General features: G+C 45.1%; 4 protein-coding genes across 4 annotated transcripts; 2 read left to right on the top strand and 2 right to left on the bottom strand.

Annotated features, from left to right (window-relative positions):
- Positions 1-631: 631 nt before the first annotated feature.
- On the top strand, positions 632-1413 carry GL218_08270 (Glutathione S-transferase 3; the record flags this gene model as incomplete). The annotated part of the gene is made up of 2 exons (XM_033585069.1): positions 632-923; positions 1004-1413. The coding sequence occupies 2 exons, from the start codon at positions 632-634 to the stop codon at positions 1411-1413; spliced, it is 702 nt and encodes a 233-aa protein (XP_033440830.1).
- Positions 1414-2322: 909 nt separating this feature from the next.
- On the top strand, positions 2323-3410 carry GL218_08269 (WW domain-containing oxidoreductase; the record flags this gene model as incomplete). The annotated part of the gene is made up of 2 exons (XM_033585068.1): positions 2323-3236; positions 3290-3410. The coding sequence occupies 2 exons, from the start codon at positions 2323-2325 to the stop codon at positions 3408-3410; spliced, it is 1035 nt and encodes a 344-aa protein (XP_033440664.1).
- A 445-nt stretch (positions 3411-3855) lies between these two features.
- GL218_08268 (Lactose permease) lies at positions 3856-5834 on the bottom strand (the record flags this gene model as incomplete). Its single annotated transcript, XM_033585067.1, has 6 exons — positions 3856-4065; positions 4156-4563; positions 4629-5218; positions 5281-5384; positions 5437-5592; positions 5659-5834. The coding sequence occupies 6 exons, from the start codon at positions 5832-5834 to the stop codon at positions 3856-3858; spliced, it is 1644 nt and encodes a 547-aa protein (XP_033440663.1).
- A 2556-nt stretch (positions 5835-8390) lies between these two features.
- GL218_08267 (Interferon-induced GTP-binding protein Mx) lies at positions 8391-11308 on the bottom strand (the record flags this gene model as incomplete). Its single annotated transcript, XM_033585066.1, has 5 exons — positions 8391-9530; positions 9641-10167; positions 10299-10727; positions 10838-11068; positions 11143-11308. The coding sequence occupies 5 exons, from the start codon at positions 11306-11308 to the stop codon at positions 8391-8393; spliced, it is 2493 nt and encodes an 830-aa protein (XP_033440714.1).
- Positions 11309-11521: the final 213 nt, after the last annotated feature.

The following is an 11521-nucleotide window of genomic DNA, read 5'->3' as shown; positions in this document are numbered from 1 at the left end:
TATTTGGGTATTAACTTACAGGGTTAAGAAATACTTATATATAAATGCAGAACCCTCAACTTATCGAGTCTCTTCTTTGATACCTCTCAAGTTTTCTTTTAAGAATAGAATATTTAGTCCATACTATCAGATAGACTTTACTCAATAACGTTTAAGCCCACGCTGCTAATTATAGTTAAAGGCTTGGTTTAGACGAACGTCGTGACCTTTACCTACTACTGGCATGACTGCTTTTAGACAAGACTTGATGTAGGTAATGTGGTATATCTAATACTAGTGTTATTAGCTCTCTTAGTTTGATGATTATTATATTGTAGTACCCCTGAGAGATCTTCAAAGCTAGCTTGTCTAAGATAGTACCACCCGCGCCACCAACGTGCTTCTAAGGTTGTTCTATAGATGCTAATTACGATGGAGGCTTTAGTTCTGAGCTAATCGATTGGTTAGATTCAAGGTTACGTATATAAGAGAAGCCTACCGGTGTTAGGGGTGAACTAATTACCAATCTACCCCTCTCATGACTCATTAATGTAATGATGTTGGGAGGTGAGTGTACCTTATATATATGACATCTTGTTTACTATTTTGCCATATCTCAAATACACTGTGACTATCGTGACCTCTGTTAAAAATGACTCTCATAGTTCACCATCTCGGCGTTTCGCAATCGGATAGAGTTGTCTGGCTCTGCGAAGAGCTTGGCATTGATTACGAACTTAAGAAGTACGATCGATCACCTATTTGGGCCCCGCCGGAGTACAAGGCCTTGCACCCCATCGGATCGGCTCCCGTGATCGAAGACGGAAGCATCAAACTGGCTGAATCTGGCGCTTGTATTGAGTACATATTGCAGACTCGGGGAAATGGGAAACTCGTCGCTAAGCCGGGACAAAAAGACTTTGCCGAGTATTTATACTGGTTTCGTAAGATAATTGTTTTGTCCTATATGCTATATGTAGGAAAACTAGGTACCCTATGTTCTTGCGGCTGACGATAAGTCTAGATTTCGCGAATGGTACCTTACAGCCTGCGCTATTATTGGCTTTATCACTATCCCGGACAGGGCTAGGGGAAGATAATGAGGTCATAAAACGAAACGACTCTAGGCGGAAGCAGGTTCTTGGGTTTATGGATCAGCGTCTATCTGAGGTACCCTGGCTCGCGGGCGAGGAGTTCACTGCGGCTGATATCATGAACGTGACTAGCCTTACGACGATGCGTTGCTTTATAAAGTACGATCTTAGTGACTATCCAAATATCCTAGCCTACCTTAAGCGCGTAGCTGCACGAGATGGGTATAAGAATGCAATGCAGAAGGGAGATCCGGATCTCAATATCGACGAATTGACTGCAGCGCCTCCCCCGCCCTTACAGAAGGCTGTTGCCGCAGTGTTTCAAGCGCATGGGCACTGAGTGTTGGCTTCTTAAGACATCTCCTTTCCTATGATGGAAAAGGATCAAGCCACGAGACGTATGGTAATCAATAACCTCTCCTTTATATAGATTCCTGTTGAGATAGCTTGTTTACATGAGAAATTATAAATTATAAAATAAATACCTACCTCCTAGATACATAACCTACTTGTGTAAGTCCCCTCGGGGCGTCGGGGACCTATTATTTCCCGAAGTGCAAAGTTGTTATAAAAAGCAGCAGTTGGTTATTATTGTTTTATGAAAAAGAAAAATAAATTGTCCTCTCATAGATTAACTAGAGTTGACTAATTATTATCAATCGTCTTGTCCCTTTAAATAAGACGATAGACAAAAATATGGATATAAGAGATGGGTTTAAGACGTCGGTCCCGAATACCGTTATATACCGGGATTCATTGTTTAGCTGCAGGAAGTTTCGGTGTCTGGCATGTCAATGATTCCGCCCCGTACGTGAATATTTCGTGATACACAAGGCTTACAAGTTGAAGTGTTTGATGACGAAGCTGTTTACCCAATCCCGTTCATTTGCATCATCGTGGGGTAGTCCTAAGGTAGTTTTGAATGAGACATTTATGGATATATCTTTGGGACGATACCCATACAGGAAATAATAATCTTGGTCTCGACGGTCTTCGGATGACCGACTCTCCCGCTTAGTCGCGTCATGCAAACAAGCCACTTATGATCTAGACAACTGTAGAATAGATGACAACGGTTATATAGTACTATATATACCTAGTTAACATAGGCAAAAGGTACACAATATATATTCGAACATGGAGAATGTAATGTCGTCAAACGAGTTCACTGATCATAGGTATTTATCTGAGCTCGATGTCCGCTAGACTTGTACATCTTATACACTAGAATCTCATATATAATTTAACCATGTCACAATATCTTGAGAGCGAAGCTACGTTTGAGGGTCACTTCATCGGGTTTCTCTATCGTCAATGGCTAATCCACCGGAAACCAATCCCCAAGGGAACAACCATCTCAGGTCAAACGGCCATCGTGACCGGCTCCAACTCTGGTCTCGGATTTGAAGCTGCGCGACAGCTACTCCAGCTCGGTCTTGCACACCTCGTCATGGGCGTGAGATCAGAAACACGCGGTAACATAGCTGCAGACAAGCTCCGGGAAGAGTTCCCAGACTCAACCATCTCGGTCTGGCTTGTCGATATGGAGTCGTACGATTCCATCATGGCATTTGCAAAGAAATGCGAGACACTTCCGCGCATCGATATCGCCATATTAAACGCTGGTCTACGATGCGATAATTTCACAGTTGTCGAGGCTACGGGCCACGAGAAGACCTTCCAGGTAAACTACCTTTCAACCATCCTACTTGCCATCCTCCTGCTTCCGGTCCTTAAGTCAAAGAAACTGTCATCGAACAGTTTATTCCCTCCCCGGCTTTCAATCGTCACGTCAGATACTTCATATTGGGCGGATCCGCTCGAGGCGGGACCGGTGCTGCCCCAGTTCGACATTCCCGAGGAGTTCAAGTCGATGCGGTCTTACCCGAGGAGTAAGTTATTACAACTATATTTCATCTCTAAGCTAGCGGAGCACGTTAAAGCCGACGACGTCATCGTCAACGCATCCAATCCGGGTTTCTGTAGAGGCACACAGTTCGGAGATGGAGCTGTAAAATCCTTTATATCTGCACTGACATTCTGGATCTTCCAAAACCTAAACGGAAGAACGGTAGAGAATGGAGCCAGCGCCGTAGTTGATGGTGTCGTCACGAAGGGTAAAGAGAGTCATGGAAGCTACGTCAGTGATTGGGGTATCCGACCGTATGTGTAAACAACACGTCATGACAATAAGACACTTGAGCTAACTATAGTAGGTATCCTAAGGTCGTATACACAAAAGAAGGACAGGAAATAAGAGAGAGGGTATGGGAAGAGACGTTGGAAGAACTCAATTTTGCCGGTGCTTCTCGGATCATTGAAGAGATGAAGCGCTGAATAAAGGGGGGGATCAGAGTATTATTCTGCATAGCGAGCGTAGTTATCTCGTCTTATAAAACGATGTTTACCCAATAATATCTTAGGTACATGCTGATACCATTCGGACGAAACTGGGGTTGCGTTGCATGAAGGATAGTAGCACTATGGTGTATTGTGTTAGTTGTTAGCCTCAACAAATGATTATAGTGGTAAATATAGAATGATAGCATATACTAAGTATGAAGCTTGAAGAATGAAGTATAATCGTAAGATCCCTTTTCCTCAAATTATAATGAGATATACATATACCAGTTCCACCCTCCATTTTCCCTTTGTCTCCTTTTTGGGTATCTCCCCACCTCGACAGAATAGTCAATATGCAACCTAGATCACTGCGCTATGATCATTAATTCATTAAATCGTCAACACCTCGACCTTAATAGCAGAACGAAAGTCTACCAGGTTAAACAGCTCCCTTCCCTCTCGACGATATAGCCCTCGAATCGATGCTTTGTTCTCGCTCAATCTCATGCATTTCCTTCTCAACTTGTCGTATATCGATGTTGGCGACTGCATCTGCGCCATCGAAGATCCATGCGATCTCTTCCAACGTGGGTCCCTTCGTCTCAACGTAAAAGAAATAAACGAAAGCCAGTTCGCAGAAATCCCAGAGCTACGCAAGAGTCAGATATTAGTAAATGGTCTCGTTAATACAGGCAAACATGAAGATATGCGGATTAGGCAATGGGGAAAATAAACTCACAGTATAGAAAAGCATAAAGTTCCAGTGCTTTGGGAATTTATTCCAGGCGATCTTGTTAGTCTGATTACTCAATGCGAGGATAGCCTGCACTGTAATATTCATGATCATCATCCCCTTAGCACGTAGCTTAAAAGGTAGGACTTCGAGCGCGTAGGCTATCAACAGGCCTGAGAAGCCGATATCGTAGAATATACCGAACAACCAGATAAATACCAGCTGCGCATATCCAGAAGCGGCGTTGGTCATATTTGAATTCTCGTAAATAGCACCACAGATGGTCCAGCTCACGAACGAGACTACCATGCCCGACGTGGAAATTAAGAATAGCGGCCGTCGTCCGAACCTATCGACATTCAAGGCAGCTAATATTGTCACTATAAGGTCAAGAATTGTCTTGCCGCCGCTTAACTAGACGGGAGTGTCAGCATACAATAATGAACATCGGACTGCAACATTGACAGAATGTTTCTTACAGCAAGCTTTTGATCTTGGACCCTGATTCCAGCCCCCTCGTAGACGGTATCCATATAATTAGAAAAGAGCGCGTTTCCGCTGTACTGGGAGATGACGCCTAGGGAGACGAGGATGGCCAGCCGCCATAGGTTACCCTTGGTGCGTAAAAAGTCGAGATAACCGGCAGCGCGGGCAACTTGTTTCTCCATTCGCATCGTCTCTTTAATCTCGCGGAACTCAAACTGGACTAGAACATCATTCTTATCGCCGCCAGCGTGATATTTAGCTAAGATATCGAGCGCCTCTTCATGCCGGTCCTTCGCCATGAGATATCGCGGCGACTCAGGGATCCAATAGATGAAAATAATCTGGATTAAAGAGGGCAGGATTTGGATCAGGGTTATCGACCTCCAACTCCAATCGTTACGGATCTGCGCGGTGCCCCAACCGACCCAGGCAACTAGAAGAGCGCCTAGATTCCATAAGCAGTTGTAGACGGCCGTGACAGGTCCACGATGTTGAGGATGACAGATCTCGGTGAGCAGTAGGGGAGAGGCCATTTGCGATAAACTGTTACCGAAACCGAGAATCAAGCGACCGGCAATGAACACTAAATCATATGTCAATAAGTTCAAATTCAAGTCAGTTGAAAACTTCTCCGTTTTCACTTACTCTCGTATCCATTACAAAACGCAGATATGCAACCTCCTATTATCATAAAGACACATCCAATTGCTATCGACGTTTTCCGGCCCCAATTGTCAGCAACATATGGCCTAAAGCATATATTAATATCTTATAGAGTCCAATATGTGGTAGAGGTCATACGTGAGGAAGAAACTTAAGATGCTCCCGATATTGAACATATTTACGAGGAGTCCTAACCAGCTATCGGCTACCTCCTGGGGATTATCGGGCCCAGCCTGCGTCTTTGGAAAATATTGCTTCCATCGGTCAATCTGTTGAGACGTATTGACTAACATTCTGCGTGCGACTTGTTAGCCAGACATCCAGCGAGACACTACTTTCGGCATCCTCTCTTTGCCTTACCCATCGTATCCAGTAGTCGCTGAGGCTATCATTAAAACGCACGCCCACGCATAAAGCTTTCGGAGGTGAGGCTCCTTCGTCCAATATACATATTCGAATACGGGTCCTTCCCTACGCGCTAACTGCTCATGTTCCTCTTCATGACCCTTGGCTGCGGGCTGGCGAGGGCGAACCATTCTGATTCCTCTAGATTCTCGTTCTCATGTGTGGTCTATTGACGTATGGTATCGTTCAAGTTCGGGTTCGTGCTTCAACCTTAGAGGGCAAGTAGAGGTCTAGGTATTAGGGGGGAGACGCATGCACGACACGGGGAAGGATATGATGTTATTCAAGTACTCTATCTGCAGGGAGAGGCCGGGGTCGGTAATTAAAAGCATAACAACACAGCGCCTGTCTATGTCCTTCATGAAAGAAGACATATAGACCAGCATGAAAATCAACCCTTGTCATCCTACCCTAAACCCGCCGCTAGGTATATCGTTGCTGTTACGATAATGCGGGGATAATATAGAGAGGATCGCAGAGGGTAGCAGTTGGGGAGGACCCTCGACTAGGATTCGACAAACTAGCGGCCTATCAAACCGACAGCCCGGCTACGATCTAGTCATGATACTCACCTCCTCATACCCAAAAAGAAGAGTCTTATGGCATATTTGAGGCTCCGAGTTGACGTTTTCGGGAAGTATGCAGTAGTCAGTTGATGCGGAGTTCACTTTCGATTTTCCTACCCCGACTATACGTAGGTTGCTTATGATTCAAGACCCTTTTGCAAGGCGAAGAACTAACGCATAAGCATTCTATTACCCTTACCTAGAGCTAGTCTATGCTTCGAATGCTGTGCCTCTAGTGCGTTTATCCTTTTTATTTGATCGTCACAAGTATTGTATATAAGGACGTCTACCCTAGTAACGTATCTAGACATTACAACCCCACCGCCATTGGTCGTCGAGCATATGGCAACTAAAGTGGAATGACCCAATAGATGACATAGAAGAAATCTGCATAGCAGTAAAAGACCCGCTTCCCCAGGTATGTTATGCACGGCAGCGATGATCCCCAATGGAACATGAACGATGAGCTAGGACAGCAAGTGACAGCGCTAGACCAATCCCGTTACTTATCCCTCCGGCAGGTCGTTCAATCGCCGTTGAATAACACCCTACCTGTCCGGGTTTGGGGGACTACAAGGCCCTGCTCAGGCCGTCCAGATTTAGAAGAGAGCATCGAACGTACGGGACGCTTCAACTATATAGCATAACATGGAAGCTTCGGCAATATAACTTTCACCGCATATGTGTATGTGCGGACCGAGAACCTGGTCAATAGTTCAACTGCTATTGGGCGTATGACTCGTCTTTCCGGTGCATTACTATAGGTAACCATAGGTAAGAATAGTTGGCGGTGGACCAGAATAGGACCGGCTGGTTATTTGGCAAAAGTCGGAATGAAACATAACGAGTCTTCCTAAGGGGGAAGCTTGGCAACGGAACAAGGAACATAACCTAAAGTATTCTGGCCAACCAAACTACATTATTTACATCTTTTTATGTAAGGTAGTTCCTAAATAATAGAGAAGTCTGCTTCTTTGCTTGGCTATTTATTATTGCTATTACTTCCACCGCGTGTTATAACTCCCTCCCCTCCTTAGTTTAGTTTAGTTTAGCGGTATCCTATTATTAGCTATCACCTATTATATGTTGCAACTGACACTGAGGACAACCTATAAAATTGATGGTGGGGTTAGTTTTTCTCTTTTTTTTTTCTTAGTTGGGGGAAGGGATGTAGATGTTGGTGGGAAGGAAAACGGTACGTGAAATCCGATTAGAGCTGGTGGAAAGAAAATACACGAATCCAAGCTAAATTACATGTGTCAAACAAGCTTGGTAGTAAATGAAGAAGACTGGTAGGTACCATTATCCTACAGCAAAAGTATTGGTAAGCTGAAATCGCGTGGCAACACAGTACATACCTAGGTACCTAGGCATGGTTCATTTACATATAGGTTGCCAGCATTTCACTCATTTTATTAGTTTCATTGTTACCTAGGTAGGTAGGATTGTAGAATCAATACACACTAGCAAGCAAGCAAGCCATCCTGGGAATCCTAATGATAATTTGCCTTACCACCCTATTCTTTAAAAACCTGCAATAGTATCCAGTCGTAGAACTGTGAACCGGCATCAGTCGTACATTTGTTAAACAGATTTTGACCCAAATCAGAAAGCAAGGACAATAACAGACCGATGAGATCTCCGCCAACATAAAACAACTGCATCTCCTAAAGTCATCCATGTCCACCACTACACAACATCATCCATCTCACTATCGGAGATGGAATTTACATATGTGGGCCTGAGGCTGGTATCGTTGGAGGACCTCTCGAGATTGTTAATGCTATGCATGGCCCTCACCAGCTTATCCATTTCTCCTTTAAGCTGTTCCCGTCTTTTGGCAGTGTTCGCGTCTTCCTCCATCAACCTCTCATAAAGACCTGGCTCTACCAATTGGTAAACTATTGTTAGCATTCTTTACCAATTTCATCTGCTAGATTTATCTATGAGGGGGTTATCTTACCAGATTGACTGAATATATAGAACTTGGCGTTCAAGAACTCATCGAGCTGGCTTTCTCGATATGTGCGGAAGAGGTTTGAATTTACATTCATCGTCACACCCTCTACGAACCGCGCTGCGGCCACTACCCATATAAAATGATTAGCAAGAAGAACCGGGTCAGAATAACAATTGAGAAGTCGTACTCATATAATATCCACGAACAAAACCGGCCACCTCAATTTCAGTATCGTAGGGGTCCTTCCCAGCCTTGTGGAGGTTAGCATCAAGCATTTTTCGTTCCTTGGCCTTGTCCTCCTCCGACATCTTTTCTAATTTATTGACCTTATAACCCCAGTCAATCAAAGTCAAGGCCTTTAGACGTAGGATGCCTCGCATGCGTGTAATTTCTTCCATTTCCTGTGCTTTATAGCGATGGAACGCATCGTCGTTCATCATGTAAAGTTGATACGTTTCGGATCCGAATATCTCCTCTAGGCGTGCCCTTTGGCTAGCGACTGTCTTGTCAATAAATTCACTTAAATACTTCCTGCAGTCTTTGAAGATTAAGCGGCTGCGCAGTGACTCTAGAGAGCTTTCGAGGGCGGCATTAGCGGTCCTCTTTAGCAGTTCCGCTGTCTTATTGATGTAGGTTTCTAGTGGCGCTTCCCACTTTCTGACTGCTTTCAAGCATAAATTCTCGCGAACTTCGTCGGGGACCAAGTCTCGCGGCATGCCAGGTCGTTTCTTTGATAGAATCTCATTGCGGATATCCTTAATGTCCATTGCGAACCGACCAAGATTGTAATACTTGGTGAATGGGTCCGACACACCGGCTCCTAGACCGCCGACGATGGACGATGTGCGTGACATTCCCACCGCAATGTCTTCATTCTTTACAGGGGTACCGGCACCTTCTTGGCGGTGTCGCCTGCTGGGGGTTGCGAGGCTTCGCATAGTCGAATCAGTAGGTCGATGTCTGTGTGGTGTCGGTGTGGTAGGTTCTGAATCACCTCCAGAAATATCGATTGTCTGAAGCTCCGAATCTTTGACTGTGCAGGTTGGTTTTATTCTGAATATGCATTCTTGAAATTGGCTATTCAATGCATTCCATTCAGACGAAAACGTAGTATTCTTCATGGCGGTTTTCATCTGCTGAAGAAAATCAAAGAGGCTCTTTTTCACCTCATATTCTACATTAGGGGGAAGTTCGGGCAAGGCGGCTAATTCGCCCTCGACAACCTTGAGGCGGGTGAAAACGGTATTTTTAATTGACGGAAGACTCTCAGTAAAGGCTTCCCCGAGCTTAGAGGATAGGTACTATAACAAACTACCAGTTAGCTTCTCTTATACCCAAGCAGTTCGCAAGATTCACCAGGGGTACATCAGTAACTAGGCAAACCGAACCTATTACGAATGTGGCCACTTACCCTTAATAGGACCTCGACACCACAGCGGTCTTTAAACTCTGCAAATTCGGTAGGCCATTGAATACCGCTGATCTCGCGATTAAAGAAGAGTTCTTCCCATTTTGCTGCGTTCTCTAGCGCCTGATCCGGCGGACGCGATGTAGCAAAGAAACCATGCCCAACGAGTTGCTTCTCATTTTGGAACATAGATAACCAATTGGAAATGTTCTGAGGGGGAAGTTGGTCTGCCTTTGTCATAACACCGATGGTTCGGCCGGTCGCTTTGGCTCTGCGGATGATGCTTAAAGAGATGGAATTTTCCACATCGACGTTCATCGGAAGAGCCCACATAATAATTGCCCTGGGCCGTTTGATATAGTCAAGTGTCAGGTTCTCTACGACTTTCACCACGTACATATCCTCTTCTTTTTCTGGAGATTGGAAGACGCCAGGCAGGTCGTAGAAGCTTAGATCTGGAAGCCCAGGCCCTCTCATCTCTAAGGCTACGATGTTCGGAGAGAATTGGGCATCTGTCTCCCGAGCCGCAACTGGAGGAAAAATTGGTTAGTCTAAAGACTGGCATAGACGTGGAATTGAAAACGAAAATTCAAGATGTGAGGGTGTCGTTTAGTAAGAAGCACTTCGAGTTGCCCATAGCATGAAGTGGCCATTGACTCACCATCAAGGGGCGTTTCTTTAGCAAAAGCACCTTCACCAGGGACAAAAATCTCAAAGTTGCGATTGTGATTTAATATTGCAATCTGGGCCCAGCGAAGAACCTCCTCAATCTCGGAAGGATTAAAGATAGTCTTGAACGGTTTGATATCCCTGTGATTACTCTTAACCCAGGGAGGGAATGGCTTTGCCACGGTAACATCTGACAGCTCCGGTTTACGATCAGGATGTGGCTGGAAATCATAATCCTGTTGTAAAGAGACAGTGCATGACCAGTGATCGGTCTTGCTACTGATCAACCGAATATGAAGAGGGCAACGCGTGCACACGCCAGCACTCCTCGGGAGGTTTATACGAGCCAGACCGGACATCAGGCTTGACTTGCCAGATGACTGGTCGCCAACAAGAACAAGCTCAGGAAGGGGGGCGACGTCTAGAAATACATGATTAGCAGACACGCCTCAACCATAGGTGAGCTATTGCTTGGTTTATCCCTAACAGCGTAACGTAGGCTGCTAGAGACCTGGAGGGAAGAGTACTTACGAGACACGCCGAGCGTCTGAAGATCTCCTAATGTATCATTACAAGCTTTCTGTCTGAGTCCAATATCGGCAAAGGTTGGGTGAGAGAAACTCTGCTGGAGAAAGCTGGCATCGGCATTCTGTGATACTGGAGAGCCTTGCTGGCCGTTTCTGAAGCTGTCCGGTCGGTACCTCAGTTCCATGAACATAGGCTCTGTTTCATCATCCCTCCGATGATGTGTTTCAGCACTAGCTGTAGGGCGGAATAGATTTAGCAACGATAGAAACGATCAAGTAGGCAGGGCAAGGAAGGGAGTAATTACTCACGAGCATGGGAACGATTAAATGTTCGAGCCATGGAATGATGACTCTCACTAGGAGGAACTTTCCGCTTGAGAGGGTTGGGAGAGGGCGGCCCCATAGTCCCTGATCTCACACTCGGCACAGGTGAGCCACCACGTTCGTACTTAACGCCACCATTATGTCGCGGCATTCTGACTATGGTTAGAAATATTACTCTGTAGAAGATAGCTCAACAAACAACTGGACTTTATATGGCAGAAAGTCACCAGAGACTTTACCTTTCGTGGTGATTTGATGGTTGTGGTTATTAGAAGTGAAGCCTGAACAAATATATAGCGGAGCACAATGTTATACTATCTAACACCCAAGGTAGTAAAGAGTTAAGTTACCAAATCTGGAAATC

Source organism: Daldinia childiae (assembly GCF_008694065.1).
Source record: "Daldinia childiae strain JS-1345 chromosome Unknown Scaffold12, whole genome shotgun sequence".
In the NCBI taxonomy this organism is placed as follows: domain Eukaryota; kingdom Fungi; phylum Ascomycota; class Sordariomycetes; order Xylariales; family Hypoxylaceae; genus Daldinia; species Daldinia childiae.
The sequence above is the reverse complement of the archived record's forward strand: the minus strand, read 5'-3'. Positions and strand labels throughout refer to the sequence as shown.